This window comes from Thamnophis sirtalis, unplaced genomic scaffold (assembly GCF_051295495.1).
Source record: "Thamnophis sirtalis isolate CommonGarterSnake01/CBP01778 unplaced genomic scaffold, rThaSir2_p1.2 scaffold_7, whole genome shotgun sequence".
NCBI lineage: Eukaryota > Metazoa > Chordata > Lepidosauria > Squamata > Natricidae > Thamnophis > Thamnophis sirtalis.
This window is the reverse complement of record NW_028261387.1, coordinates 11,164,582-11,179,724: the sequence shown is the minus strand read 5'-3', so window position 1 is coordinate 11,179,724 and position 15,143 is coordinate 11,164,582. Positions and strand designations below refer to the sequence as shown.

Genomic DNA, 15,143 nt, shown 5'->3' with positions numbered 1-15,143 from the left:
TCTCCGGACCCGCTTCAAGGTGCTGGTCGTTACCTATAAAGCCCTACATGGCATCGGACCTGGGTACCTGAGAGACCACCTCCTGCCGATTCCCTCCCTTAGACCAATCAGATCTCACAGGTTAGGTCTCCTCCGGATTCCATCTGCCAGCCAATGTCGGCTGGCGACTCCCCGGGGGAGAGCCTTCTCTGTTGCAGCTCCAGCCCTCTGGAACGACCTCCCCGTGGAGATCCGGACCCTTACTACCCTCCCGGCCTTCCGCAAAGCCACCAAGTCTTGGCTGCTCCAGTAGGCCGGTGTGCTTGTGAAACATCCAGCCCCACGGAAATTGTGAATGTTGCGTTTTTTAAAGTGTTGTCTTTGTCTATTTATCCCCCTTCCCTTGTCTATTGTGAGCCACCCGGAGTCCTTTGGGAGTGGGCGGCATACAAGACAAATAAACTAAACTAAACTAAACTAAACTATTTTGTTGCAGTGTCTTTGTAACTTGGAACGGTTACTAAACTAATGGTTGATTGTAATTTGAGGATTACCTGCGTATTAATTTTTCTCAGGATTATATTTTTTTCAAATAGATTCTTAGTGCTGAAAAAACAGACTCTGCTCATTTCAGTGACACCATTGGCTTGTCCACTCTAGCTCTTGATCATGTCGCCAATTAAAAAAACTGTAGTCTTTGGCTACTCTATAAAATTGACTGGCTTTGTTGTAAACCACAAAGATCCAAATACATTCCATTGAATTAAGAAGAAAATGATGAATAAGTGTTAGGTTTACAAAGAAGTACATTCTCAACAGGAAGCATAGTACTAAAATTACAGTAATATTAAAGATAACTCAAAGATAAGAATGCTTTAGAAGGGCATGTTCATCAATTTATGGAGGCCACAAACTAAAAACTAAAGTAAGTGTCATCTCATGTAAGTAATGCAATAGGGATTGAAACCAATTATACCGTTAGTAATGCACGCAAATTCCTTCACAACGTTATTGACATTAAGCTAAAAATAAAATGACAGATTAAGGATATTCTAAGGGGTTTAGCAAATGCTTTCTATCACTAATGTAGAATCCTAGCTTTTTCTAAGAAATCAGGGTGCCTAGCAAAACCAAACATATATAATTAGATTATTAACTTTCACGTTCCTTATTGCAGAATGTTAGGAGATTAATATTTGAATTCTAATTCTCTTTCCTTCCATTTTTATTGGTTTTTATCCTTGAATTAACTTTTAAAAACTTTTTTAATGTGGATGGAAACCATCATCAGCACCAGAATGCTGAAATAAATGACTGTACCTTCCTTCTCACAATCTGTGCTCTCTTTCCCCATAGCCCAACTAGATAAACATCTGTCGCATATCTGACCACTAAGCTTTCTTCCCTCAGCAAATAATAAACAGGAAGAGATTCTGATGAGGATCAAAGCAGGAATAAGTGGTTAACATAGAGAAAACACCCCCTTAACTCATCAATGTTGATTATTTATGGAAAAAATCCAGATGCCCATATACTTCTATTCTGACCCAAATATTATTCTATATAAGATTGTCCACAATTTGAAAACAATATTTATTGCACAATTCCTACAAGTGATTGAACTATCTAAACACAAGAATAATATGCTTATTTAAGAGAAGCAACCTCTATCCAGCCCCTCCATTTCTTAAATGCATCCCTATCAACAAGAATTTTATATCTCTTCTGTCACCAATCCTTTAATGTTTATCTCATATGTGGGTTAACATACAAGAAGCACAATAAAGCACAAACGCAAATAACTGACACAATCAGAAATTTGGTTTAGCATTTGTCCAGATCTAACAACAGAGCAATTGTAGGCAAATGCATGGGATACACATACAAACAACAAATATTGCAATAGCAATAGCACTTAAACTTACAGTATATACTTCACAGTGCTTTACAGCCCTCTCTAAATGGTTTGCAGAGTCATACACTCTATTTAATCAAAACATGATTTCTGCATGGTGCAGAAAAGTTGCAAAGTTTTCTCCAAGCCCCGAGAAGGAAAATGTCTGATCTTCTCTATGAAATAAACCCAGCACTTTAAGTTAGTACTTTAATCATTGAAAACTAGGAGATTATATAGAGCATCTCAGTACACTTCCTAGAAAGCTATACAACATATGTATAAAATAAATGTATAAAAGCATGATAAGACACATGATTTTCTAAAATTAAAATCTTCATCTAATGTACAAATGATCTACTATTTGATAACTATAAAGCCCTTCATGGTATTGGACCTGGGTACTTGAGAGACCGCCTGCTGCCAATTACCTCCCAAAGACCCGTTAGATCACACAGGGTTGGCCTCCTCCGGGTTCTGTCCACCAGCCAATGCCATCTGGCTACCACCCGGGGGAGGGCCTTCTCTGTGGCAGCTCCGGCCCTTTGGAACGAACTCCCCGCAGAGATTCGGACCCTCATCTCTCTCCAGGCCTTCCGGAAAGCCGTCAAAACCTGGTGGCAGGCCTGGGGTTGACGAGTTCCCCTCCCCTCTCGACCTGTGTGGCTGTGTGATTCTTGGTTATTTTAATCACTTGTATTGTGTTCTATGTTCCCTTTCCCCCCTTGAGTTGTTCGCCGCCCTGAGTCCCTCCCGGAAAAGGGTGGCATACAAATAAAATAAATCTAAATCTAAACTTAATAAATGCCAACCAATATTAATAATTAGACATTAAATCTATCATTCTTCCTGAAAAAAATTCCCAGTAATACTAATGCAATTAACGTAGTTATTTTTTTTTAGTTTACAAATACAATATGCAATGCAATATAATTCATTTATCCATTGTCCATACCTTACATTCAATCTCTGCTTGCTTTCGTTTTGACTCAGTTAACTGTGCCAGGAGCCCTTTGTTTTGTGCCGACAAATACTGGACCTTTCCTTGAAGGTTTGTGACCTCTTGCTCAGCCCTCCGTAAATGGTTGCTATTGATCTGGTTCTGGTGAAGAATGAGGCAGACGAATATTAGTTGCCATCCATACAATATAATGCTTTGAAATAGAGCATAAATCAATACGGATGATAAGAGTCTGGAGGTAACAGTGGTGAAGGCTCAAAAATAATGCTCTTAAGTTCTACACACAATTCTGAATTACCTTAAAAACATCTTCAATGAGCCCTCCTTCCAAACACACTTCAAACTTGCCTGCCTACAAGTAAGATATATTCCCAAAACTAACATTCTAGAACACGGATGTCAAACCCGTGACCCGTCAAAACCGCGGTCCACAAAAGCGCAGTCGACGAAAGCGCGTATGTGACATCATCACAGCGCGACGAAAAAGATCGAAAAATTGAAATAAAAATAAAATTACAGCAAGCCGATTCACATAAAGGTAAGGGTTAGGTTTAGGGTTAGGGTTAGGTTAAGGGTTAGGGTTAGAGCGTTAGCGTTACGTTTAGCGTTAGGTTAAGGGTTAGCGTTACGTTTTCCGTTAGGTTAAGGGTTAGGTTTAGGGTTAGGTTAAGGGTTAGGTTTAGGGGGGTTAGGGTAAGGTTTTCACTTTATTTTTACATTTTTCAATCTTTTTCGTCGCGCTGTGATGACGTCACATACACGCTTTCGTCGACCACGCTTTTGTGGTGGAACCGTCAAACCTGCCATGCCATGTTGCTGTCATGTGATATTTCATGATGTTTTTTCCCTTTGTGGAGCTGGATTGGGCGTGGCCTGCATGTGGTGCATCCAGCCCATGGGCTGCAAGTTTGACACCCCTGTTCTATAAGGTTCTGAACACCTGGGGGCACAAAACTCAGCCTGTTATTTTTTGACATGAAACTCCTAATATGATAGTAGTTGATCAAACACCCAAATCTTAATACCTGGAATATTGCCTTGTGATGGTATGGACTTGAATACTTGGTGAAAAAAGCTGCAGGAAGCCAAACTAATCAACTCTGCAGTAAAACCAGGTTTTATATGGTTGAAAATGATGTAATTTCTCTTAGATTTGCACTGGCATCACCACAAAGGAAAAACTAGAGTTCTTATTACTCAGGTCATATTCTAAGATATGTTGTCTTCTAATGTCTATGGAGATTCTCAGTCATCCAGCTCATGGCTGTCCCAAAGGTGCTTTTTCAAGAGGCTTTCTAGTTTTTATTTGAAGACGTTCCACTTCTCATCCCAGAAGAAGCTTCTTCAGCTTCAACTGGATGAGAAGCAAAGTGTCTTCTAAGAAAAACCAGAAAGCCAGTTGCCTCTTGAAAAAAGCATCTTTGGGTTGCCTTATAATATTGTTTTAGTATGGAAATTTGTTTTTTTGTCTCGTTTAAGCAAAGGACCAGGTTTTTTTATAAACAACGAAAACTTTATAATCATAATAATATAACAACAAATAACATGGGATTAGAAGCTCCAATGAGATAACATGGGATTTATATTGCTTCATGTCGGTTTATAGACTCATAATTTACTTTCTTGCAAGGACCACCTTTCAATATATACTGTCTCTTTTCCCCCTATAGCTGTTGGATCCCAAGAACCAAAAATGACTCACATGGAATTACAGGTAGTCCTCGATTTACGACCGCAATGGAGTCCAAAATTTCTCCTGCTAAGCAAAACAGTTAAGTGAATTTTACCCCATTTAACAACTGTTCTTGACACCATTGTTAAGTTAACCACTACAGTTGTTAAATTAGTCACATGGTTGTTGAGGAAATCTGGCATCTCTATTAAGTTTTAGTTTTGCTTATCAGGAGGTTACAAAACGGGATCAGATGAGCCCAGGACACGGCGACCATCATAAGCCCTACACGGCATCGGACCTGGGTACCTGAGAGACCGCCTCCTGCCGATTACCTCTCTCAGACCAATTAGATCGCACAGGTTGGGTCTCCTCCGGATTCCATTTGCCAGCCAATGTTGGCTGGCGACTCCCCGAGGGAGGGCCTTCTCTGTTGCAGCTCCGGCCCTCTGGAACAAGCTCCCTGTTGAGATCTGGACCCTTACTACCCTCCCGGCCTTCCGCAAAGCCACCAAGTCCTGGCTGTTCCAGCAGGCTGGGGGGAGCTGAGAAGCATCTACCTCCACGGAAATTGTGAATGTTCGTTTTGTTTTTAATTTGTTGTCTTTGTCTCGTTCCCCCCTTTCCCTTGTCTTTTGTGAGCCGCCCGGAGTCCTCCGGGAGTGGGCGGCATACAAGACAAATAAATAAATAAATAAATAAATAAATAAATAAATAAATAAATAAATAATAAATATATACCATTGCCAAAAAACTAAACTTTGATTACGCGATCTTGGAGATGTTGCAATGATCCTATGAAAAATGGTCATGAGTCACTTTTTTCGGTGCTTTTTCACTTTTTAAACCCTTTTCCTGCTAACCAACCTGCTGCCTCTTTACCCTCTGAAAAGCAGACCTTCATCCTGGGACTCCAGACTACATTCCACCACAATAAACCACCTTTATTACTACTCTCACTATTTTCACAATTTTATGCCTGCTTCCTTATAAGTAAGTACCCAGTAAACCTTTCATTTATTTTACTATAGTATAACACAAACTTTATTACAAGGCATAATCTTTCATGAGCACAGCTCATTTGATCAGAGGGTGACTGTTTATAACTTTTAATAAAATGTGTCGATTGGGGTAACTACTATAAGATTCCTTCTGATTTGTTTGCCACATTTTTCTAACATTTTCCTTCTCCCACAATTTTTAGCAGAATCAGTCGTTTATCATTCTATCACATATGCTCCATTTCTCCTTCAAGTTGATAAACTTCTAAGACATTGTGTATTAAGTAAAAGACATTTTTCTGCCCTAAAATATTAAATACATTCTATATACATAGTATTTCCTGTTTGATGAAGCATTACCCATTGCATTTTTATCTTTTACTTTCACAGAGGCTGCTTTCTGCTTTTTCTGTCTTTTTCTTTCTTTGCCATCTCTATTTCTGTTAAACGCTAACAGTAGAATCAATTGATGATTCTAGTTTAGCATTCATCTTTCTGTTGAATGTTTATGGTTTATTCTGTTTTTCCTAAAAAGATGGCGAAACCTATAGTTTCACAGACTCCACTTAACTGCAGCTGCTGAAGTTATAACATTTGCAGGTGGGTTTTCGTTTTTGTAAAAGCTTAAAAGACCCATGCTAAGAACTGTTTTTAGAACTAGTTCTGCCAACTTTACATTCTTTTGAGGCTTCTTTGAAATTTCTAATAGTACCTTTAGTTTTTTCTTCATGTGGTTATGGAACTGAAGATAATGATTTCAATTGACCTTAAGAGGACTTTCCATTGTTCTTTATTTTTCTGATTCATCATTTCTTCCTTTGCAATACTTTTCACTTTCTTGACAACTTTGTCTTGACTGTTCCAATTTGCCTGGTAATTCTGCTTTCTTAGTAGTAGCAATCACTAACTATTTCTTAGCTACTGCTTCAACCTGACATTTTTACTAATGCCTCTTGTTGTGGCCCAGCAGGAGCCGTTGGAGCTGCCACCAGACTCCGACAGCGAGGGGCCCTATGAGTCGGCTCTGGAGGATGTGGAGGATCCTGGACAGGGTTCCGACTCGGAGCAGGGCGCAGAGAGGCTGGTTGGCCACCAGGAGGCGCCTGAGCCTTGGACCAGTGGGGAGGAGACAAAGGAGTGTGATCCGGACATCAGCAGTGAGTTGTTCCTGGATGCCTGGCACCGAAGAGCTGTTAGGCGTAAGGAACATTTGCGCAGTTACAGGAGATAATTTTACTCAGCTGGTGGAAATTAGGCTCCTCTCAAGACTATAAGAGGAATGTTTGTGCACACGCCCCGTTGCGGGAGTCAACGCATTGACTAAAAGTTGGAGAACTTTTGTGGCTAGGTTGGCAGGCTGGATTGCTGCTAAGGCTTATCTGTGCTGGTTTGCTGCCAAGGACCTGTCTGTCTTTTAATACATTCCTTAAAGTATCTTTGGCTCGGCGTGTGTTGGTGTGGGACGAGTGGGGTCAGAACACCTCTATTACTAATTTTTCTATTGTTGTAGAATAGCAGTTCAAATGACAAACTCTTTTACTTTTTTATCTTATCTTCTCTAGCTTCTTGCTTAGCATTCTTGCTTCTTCTACAACAACTCATTTTTATAATATGCCTTTCTGCCTGCTTCTGGATCTTCTCTTTTTTATTAGCTTTCTCAGGTGGCCTATCTATAATCAATTCTTTCTTAACAGCAATGTTCAATTTCTTCAATTTTATCACATTTTTTAATCCAGCTGTCACGTTTCCATAATATACTGTACATTCCATGCTTTTGAGTAAGCCTCATACATATATAATGCTTTTTTCTCTTCTACACTCTACAGGAATTCTTGTTGCTGTTAATGTAAAAAGCTGACCATTGGAACTTCAGAACCAGGTCATCAGTACGCCTAGGAAGGTCAGTCGTGTCTCTGAACAGTTGCTAAACAAACTGGTTATAAATTGAGGATTATGAGTACTTTGCTCCATCTTGCAATCAAGGCTGATTATAGTTTTTCCTTGTGTTTAAATTTAGGGTTGTTGTTTTTTTCCTCATTACACTCTGGCACCACCTCTTCTTGAATGAGATGTAATCTAATCTCTTCAAATTTAGTAGCTCTCTTAAATGTTGACAAAAATGCGTGGAGATCTTTTGCAGCCGCGTAAAAGATAACGTGTTTCATCTGGATCTTAAACTGCAGTATTTCCTTTTCATGGTATTTTTATCAATCAATTTCATGTGCCTTTTTATCAATCAATTCTGTCTGAAATGTACCTTTCTTTCATCTTTAATTCCCTAAGGCTCTGCTGTTTTCTTAACGTATCTAAATATCGGAGACCTGGCTGATCTGGCAGATTTGACACCTAGGGGTACTTTTGGTTTTATATGCCTTTGTGTTGTTTAACATGAAATTGGTACAGTAATCAGGAATAGCCTTGTCTTCCCAGTGGAGGCTTATAAGGCTTGAATAAGTAGGTTGTTTATTGTTTATGCTTCTGAGAAAAACAGAAACCTTCTTTTAAAATATGTGGGAAATATCTCTAAATAATGTTTATTGGTTGCTCTACGGCAGCGGGGTCAAACTCAAGCCCCCGTGAGTCAGATCCGGCCCACGGGGCCGGCATGGAAATGTCAAAGGACAGGCCCGCGGTACCTCTGCCAGCCAACCTGTTCAGTATGGCCGTAAGTCTAGCTGATCCTGATGAAAGGTTCACCTGTTTGAATAAACTATTATTTCTCATAAACAAGACACAAATCAAAATGAAACAGTAAATTAATTGAAATCTGAATATGTTATATTCATTAGGTTTTGCTGTTTTGGATTATATGTGACAATTCCAGTATATCAGCCAGCATATCCAGCATCGATGACTCCAGGAATTGTAGTTCATGAATTTCCGAAGAACTATAATCTCCACAACTTGTCTATGAAGTGTACATACAATTGTTCTTGTGTATATATGTGTGCATGTGTGTGTGTGTGTGTGTGTATTGCTTATATATGATCACACAGAACACCTATACCCCCTACTGGCTGAAAAGGTTAGAAAAACTGCTGCTTAAACTAGGAAGCATGATAAAAGTCATAAATGGATTTAAATTCACACTGCTTTTTAACATACAGTACTATTATATCATAAGATTGCTCTGTGTTGCTCTTTTTTTAGATCCTGCATCTTCAGTAATTGCTTTTTACTGTTATAACATACGAGGCCCTATTGGACCAAAAGCAAAGCAATCTACACTTTAACAAAAAGCTAGATGTTTTAATTTAGAACATATATTCTCAATGTGTGTTTTCTGGATCTAAGTATTCATATAGATAAAACAAACCATTTAAAGATCTACTTGTAAATATCCAACAGTAAACCTTTGGGGGGGGAAATGCCCATATTGGTGGTGAGGAGAAAAATAAAATACTCTAGGCAATACCTATATGGGTGTTATCCCAACTCAGGCTTCGTAAGGTAGTGTGTAAACTTTTTGAGTCTTCATAAAACAAGATAAAATAAATACGGTATGTGATTAAGTTGTATCTGCCCTTAGAATTTTGGGAAGATTACAAAGAAGAAAAATGGGTTTTATTAAATTCTAGAGGAGGCATGTCAAACCTGCTTGCATTGTGCTGTATCGCTATGTTTTTTGCCTTTGGGGAGCATGGGGTGGGTGTGGCCTGCATAGACTGTATCCCGCCTGCAGGCTGCCAGTTTGACAGGCCTGTTCTAGAGTGAACCTATGGCACCTGTGCAAGAGGTGGTACGAAGAGCCCTTTCTGTGGGCATGCCGCCGTCACCAGCTGCTCTTCTGGATTTCAGTGCGCCAGCCAGCTGGTCTTCGCAGGTGCTGGAGCGCTGGAAAACTGCTGGAAAAAGAGCCCCCAAAACAGCCAAAAACCAGACTGGTTTTTGGAGCCATTTTCAGGCCATTTTCTGGGCATTTTGGGGCTGTTTTTCAGGCCAAAAACAGCCTGAAAGCAGCCCCAAAAATGGCCCCAAAACAGGCATGCAAACGCTGGATAGCTGATCTTTGGACTTCCAGTGCCCCAGCATGCGCACATGCACGCATGTTCCAGTTTTGGCACTCGGTGCCGACAAGGTTCGCCATCACTGTTCTAGAGTGTACCAATAACTCTTCAGAAGAAAGAAAAAAAGACTCCAGTAGGCCCACATTGGGGCATACCACCTGCAACCCACCACTGATCCTTATAGTCACATGATCAAACTTTAAATGCTTGTCAACTGATTTAGATTTATGATGATTGGAGTGTCCTGAGGTCATGTGATCACCTTTTGTGACCTTCTGATAAGAAAAGTCAATGAGAAAGCCAGAATCACTTAAAACCCGAGTTACTAACTTAATAACTGCAATGTTTCTCTTAACAACTGTGGCAAGAAAGATCGTAAGATGGGACAAAACTAATTTAACAAATGTCTCAGTTACCAACAGAAATTTTGAGCTCAATTATGGTCAGAAACCGAGAACTACCTGTATTTGTTTTTGTCCTCCCATCAAACTTTTAAGAAATTTTATTTGGAGGGGAAAAAGGGAACATAATCCAGAATCACCTAATGAGTGTCACAGATGGAGGGTACCTTAAATTATAGCATTATGATCTCTCCTGTCCCCAAAACACTAGTAATTTCATCTATGCTTTTCAAATATTGCATTCTCATGGTTCTGCTATACCACACCAGATATTTAATAATTTTTGAATGACTAAGTTTCTTACCTGAGTTTCCATTTCCATCATCCGTTGTTTTATTTCTTTTAACTCTGCTTGAGTTTCTGCTTCTCGGAGTCTGACTGTCATTAGCTCATCTTGAAGTTCATTTACAGCATTTTTCTTAGGTGGGTCTTTCCATCTTCCTGAAGTGCGAATTAGATGACGCTAAAAAACATGGCTATATCTTAATATGTTTCCATAGATTTTGTTATTTATCTTGCAGTGCAATATTAAGTGTCTCCATATCTGCTGCTGCGCTCAGGAGTTGTTTTTTAAAATTTTACATTTTAGCAATAGAATAAAGGTAATGGCTCCCCTCGCATATATGAGTTAGTCGTTTCTGACTCTAGGGGGCGGTGCTCATCTCCGTTTCAAAGCCGAAGAGCCAGCACTATCTGAAGACGTCTCTGTGGTCATGTGGCCGGTATGACTAAATGCCGAAGGCGCAAAGAACACTGTTACTTTCCCACCAAAGGTGGTTCCTATTTTTCTACTTGCATTTTTACATGCTTTCGAACTGCTAGGTTGGCAGAAGCTGGGACAAGTAATGTCCACTAGGAATTCGAACAGCTGAACTTTCTGATTAAGTGTCTTAGCCACTGAGCCACCACGTCCCTAAAATAATATAAGATAATATAAGGCTTTAATTTCATTCACAGTTGTTCCCACCAAACTATATTCAACAGCAGTTCCTTCTGAGAAAACATGTTTTGGAGTAGGCTGCCTTTCACCCAGGAGGTTTAAAACCACATCAGCTTTAATAGATATACTGTATATGTATCTGTATCTATATCTATATCTATCTATATCTATCTGTTCTGATCCCCCTCGTCCCACACCAACACACTCCGAGTCAAAGATACTTTACGGAATTTATTAACATATAGACAGGTCCTTGAAAGCAAACCAGCACAGATAAGCTGTGGCAGCAATCCAACACAGATAAGCCGTGGCAGCAATCCAGCCTGCCAAGCTCACAATACTGTTCTCCAACATTCGTTAATACGTTGACATCTGCAAAAGGGGCGTGTGCACAAGCATTCCTTTTATAGTCTGGAGAGGAGCCTAATTACCAGCAGCTGAGTGCAATTACCTCCTGTCACTGCACAACTGTTCCTTACGCCCATTAGCTCTCTGGTGCCGGGCATCCAGGACAACTCACTGCTGAGGTCATGATCACACTCCCTTGTCTCCTCCCCACTGGTCCAAGGCTCAGGCGCCTCCTGGTGGCCAACGAGCCTCTCTGTGCTCTGCTCGGAGTCGGAACCCTGTCAAATATCCTCCACATCCTCCAGAGCCGACTCATAGGGCCCCTCACTGTCGGAGTCTGGTGGCAGCTCCAACGGCTCCTGCTGGGCCACAACATCTCTATCTATCTATCATCTATCTATCTATCTATCTATCTATCTATCTATCTATCTATCTATCTATCTATCTATCTATCAATCAATCAATCAACCAACTATCTATCTATCATCTATCTATCTATCTATCTATCTATCTATCATCTATCTATCTATCTATCTATCTATCTATCTATCTATCTATCATCTATCATCTATCTATCTATCTATCATCTATCTATCATCTATCTATCTATCTATCTATCTATCTATCATCTATCTATCTATCTATCTATCTATCTATCTATCTATCTATCTATCATCTATAAACTCTTGTTTGCTAAATGCAAGAGCTCAAAATAAATGTTGGGCTCTCCCAATCATAACATAGGGTTCATTTACTAACGCATTTGCTCTCTTCATGGAATCCACCATACACAATTTATTTCCAAATTAATTTAGGGACTTAGTGTTGATCTGCACAGAATTACCTGCCAGTGTTCTTCTAAATCTTTAACTTGCTGCCGAAGTTCTTTAAAACCCATAAGAGCTTCTGCTTCTCTTAATTTCACTGCAATCAATTCTTCTTGAAGTCTGGCAATGTTATTCTCATCAGGCAAAGAGCTGTTCCGCTGCAGAAAACGACAAAAGGCACAATATTGGCACAACATCCACCTCTTGCAGCTAAGGAAAATGCACTAGCAATTGGGGGTCTAACAATTCAGAATATAAAAACCATCCCTCCTCCTCAAATAGGGAAATCTTTCTTTTTGGAAGGAGCATATTATTTATTTCTTCACTGTAGTGATTAAAGGAACTGTAATGATGACAACACGGAAGTTCTAAAGAAGATAGTATCTCTTTGGCTGACCTTATTTGGGCTCAGAAGTATTGAGTGGGAGAACTCCAAAGATCTAGGCTTAAGCTGGGAAGTTGAAAAGACAACCCAGAAGAAAGTAACACCAAGCCATTCCCACATTGAGTCATTGTAGCAAGGTGGTCACCGTGTTGAATCAGGAGACCTAGATCCTAGAGGAGACCTAGATGAGTCCACCCTCAGCCCCAAAAGCTGTCCTAGTGGCTTGAGCCAGTCATCTTCTCATCTCAGCACGATGTATTTTACAGAGTTGTTGTTCTAGAGGGAAAATAGGAGACAGCAGTATATACAGTGCTATGAACTCCTAAATGAAAGATGGAACATGAATCAAATAAATCAAGCAAGGTTCACCAACAAATGCACACTCGACGAAAGCGCGTCGACGAAACCGCAGCGAGAAAAGTGCGAGGTCGAAATCGTGCCGACGAATGCGCGCAGAAGCGTGCCGATAACAGCGCGCCAACAAAAGCGCGCCTTCAACAAACAACTAATAACAACCTAATAACCCTAACCCTAACCCTGAACCTAACCCTAACCCTAACCCTTACCTTAACTTAAATCACGCCTTTGTGGGCGCGTTGTTGTGGGTGCGTTTATGACATCACGATGTTCTCGCCGCGGTTTTGTCGGCGCGGTTTTGTCGTGTGCGCATTTGTCGGGTCACGATCAAGCAAGCAAGCAAGCTGCCAAGAAAACTATGTGGACCTTCCCATGAAGCAACCAATTATGAAGGGTTGACTTCAATTTGAAGATGACTTTTTTTTTTTTACTGCACTTTCAACTATCATCTTCCTGCATAGACAACAGTTATGTCTGAACTGCAGGGAAATGGCAGTTAACCAATACTCAAACAAGTTCACCCATCCAGTTCAGGATGCAATTAAAAAAAAACATAAATTACAATACATTTTAGGTATTCAAAGTTAGCTTGACTGTTTTTATATATAGAAAAGAATCAAAAGAGACAGATCCTCAGCCTTCATTAATAATTTAGGGGAAGGGTCAAAATTCTATACAAAGGATTGTCCATAACTTGGGTGCTTCAATAGAAGACTTCTCATCTCCCCACAGTGGTACTGAAAATAACTGGATACACAGTAATGCTCCTGATGGTAAATATAATGCACAGATGGAAATATATGGATGAGACAGTCCTTCAATATCTTCAACTAAATCTAATTATGGACATCAAATCATTTCATGAACAAACATTTCATTTTAAAGTAATAATTAAAACTGGCCCGTATTTATTATGAACCTTAATTCTGTTCAATTTCAATGGGAAATAAAATTTTCCAAAGCACCAAAAGGCAAGACAAGAAACAATCGTTGTAAATTAATCAAGGAGAGAAGCAATCTGGAACTAAGGAGAAATTTCCTAATGGTGAGAGCAATCAACCAATGGAATAGCTTGCATTCAGAAGTTATAAGTGCTCCATCACTGAAGACTTTCATAAAAGAGACTGGACAACAATTTGTCTGAAATGACAGGGTCTCCTGCTCGAGCAGGGGGTTGGACTAGAAGACCTCCAAGGTCCCTTCCAATCCGAGGTGGCGCAGTGGTTAAATGCAGCACTGCAGGTTACTTCAGCTGACTGCAGTTCTGCAGTTCGGCTGTTCAAATCTCACTGGCTCAGGGTTGACTCAGCCTTCCATCCTTCTGAGGTGGGTAAAATGAGGACCCGGATTGTTGTTGGGGGCAATATGCTGACTCTGTAAACCGCTTAGAGAGGGCTGAAAGCCCTATGAAGTGGTATATAAGTCTAACTGCTATTGCTATTGCTATCCTATTCTTCTATGTTATGCAAAGTATGTAATGGTCAAAGGATTTGGAAAACTTGGATTCTACCGAGCATTCATAGTCTGACTTACCTTTTCCATCTCAAGAACCTTATCTTGCATTTCCTTCAGGGCACTGTGTGATTCAGCTTCACCGAGTTTTGCTTCGATCAACTCCCTTTGCAATTGCAGCACGAAGTCTTCACTGTGGGGGGAACTGCTCTTATGCTGCAGAGCAAGGAGATCCAACATCGGTGTTAACAGAAGGAAAGGAGATATCTTAAAATGTAAAATCGTGCACACAATAAAGCAGACAAAAAGACTTTTTTTAAAAGCTGTAATGTTGGAAACAGTAAAGCTTTTTTTCTTTTAAAATATTTCTCACCAGACCTACAGCATCACAACAAAGACAATGCTACTCCTTTCAAAAGTTTGAAAAGTACACCTTTGTTTTTTTTCCACTGTGATTTTTCCTTAACCCAAACATGTAATTAAAATTGTTTCTAAAAGCTGAAGGAATGCTGATCTAGTTTTCTTAAGGTCTAATTAAAAAAACTACTCAATTAGTAATTAACAATTAACATTTTGGGGTAGTGCTACAGTTTTGTTCCATTTGACTAACAAACCACTCAGTTCTGAAGATATGATAGAAATATTTTAAGAGTAAAAGGTATGTTTAATTCTCCACTTAGCCAACTAAGTCAGTGTTTTTCCAATAATAGGCAAACTGAGTCAGTCAGTCTGCAGCAATGACTAATAGAATTCAATCTTTTATTTTCACATTTTTTATTATAAACAAAGCAGATAGAGCCGTTCCTTTCATATTGCTGAAAATATGGTAAAGAGATCTACCCATAGCGATCAAGAGTTGGTTAACAGATTTGTATCTGTGCCATTGTCAAACGTCATTGACAGTCTATCAAGGAAATAA

The 15,143-nt window shown here is 39.8% G+C and overlaps 1 protein-coding gene across 5 annotated transcripts in view; it reads right to left on the bottom strand.

The window, feature by feature from the left end:
* EVI5 (ecotropic viral integration site 5) overlaps positions 1 to 15,143 on the bottom strand; it is an 84,550-nt gene that overhangs the window by 23,575 nt on the left and 45,832 nt on the right. For all 5 annotated transcript variants that reach the window (XM_087719308.1, XM_087719304.1, XM_087719306.1 and 2 more), the window contains 4 exons: positions 14,306 to 14,440; positions 12,048 to 12,188; positions 10,220 to 10,378; positions 2,829 to 2,975 (listed from right to left, as the gene is read on the bottom strand). In XM_087719308.1, the coding sequence (XP_087575434.1) occupies positions 2,829 to 2,975; positions 10,220 to 10,378; positions 12,048 to 12,188; positions 14,306 to 14,440 (582 nt within the window). The remainder of the gene's footprint in view (positions 1 to 2,828; positions 2,976 to 10,219; positions 10,379 to 12,047; positions 12,189 to 14,305; positions 14,441 to 15,143) is intronic.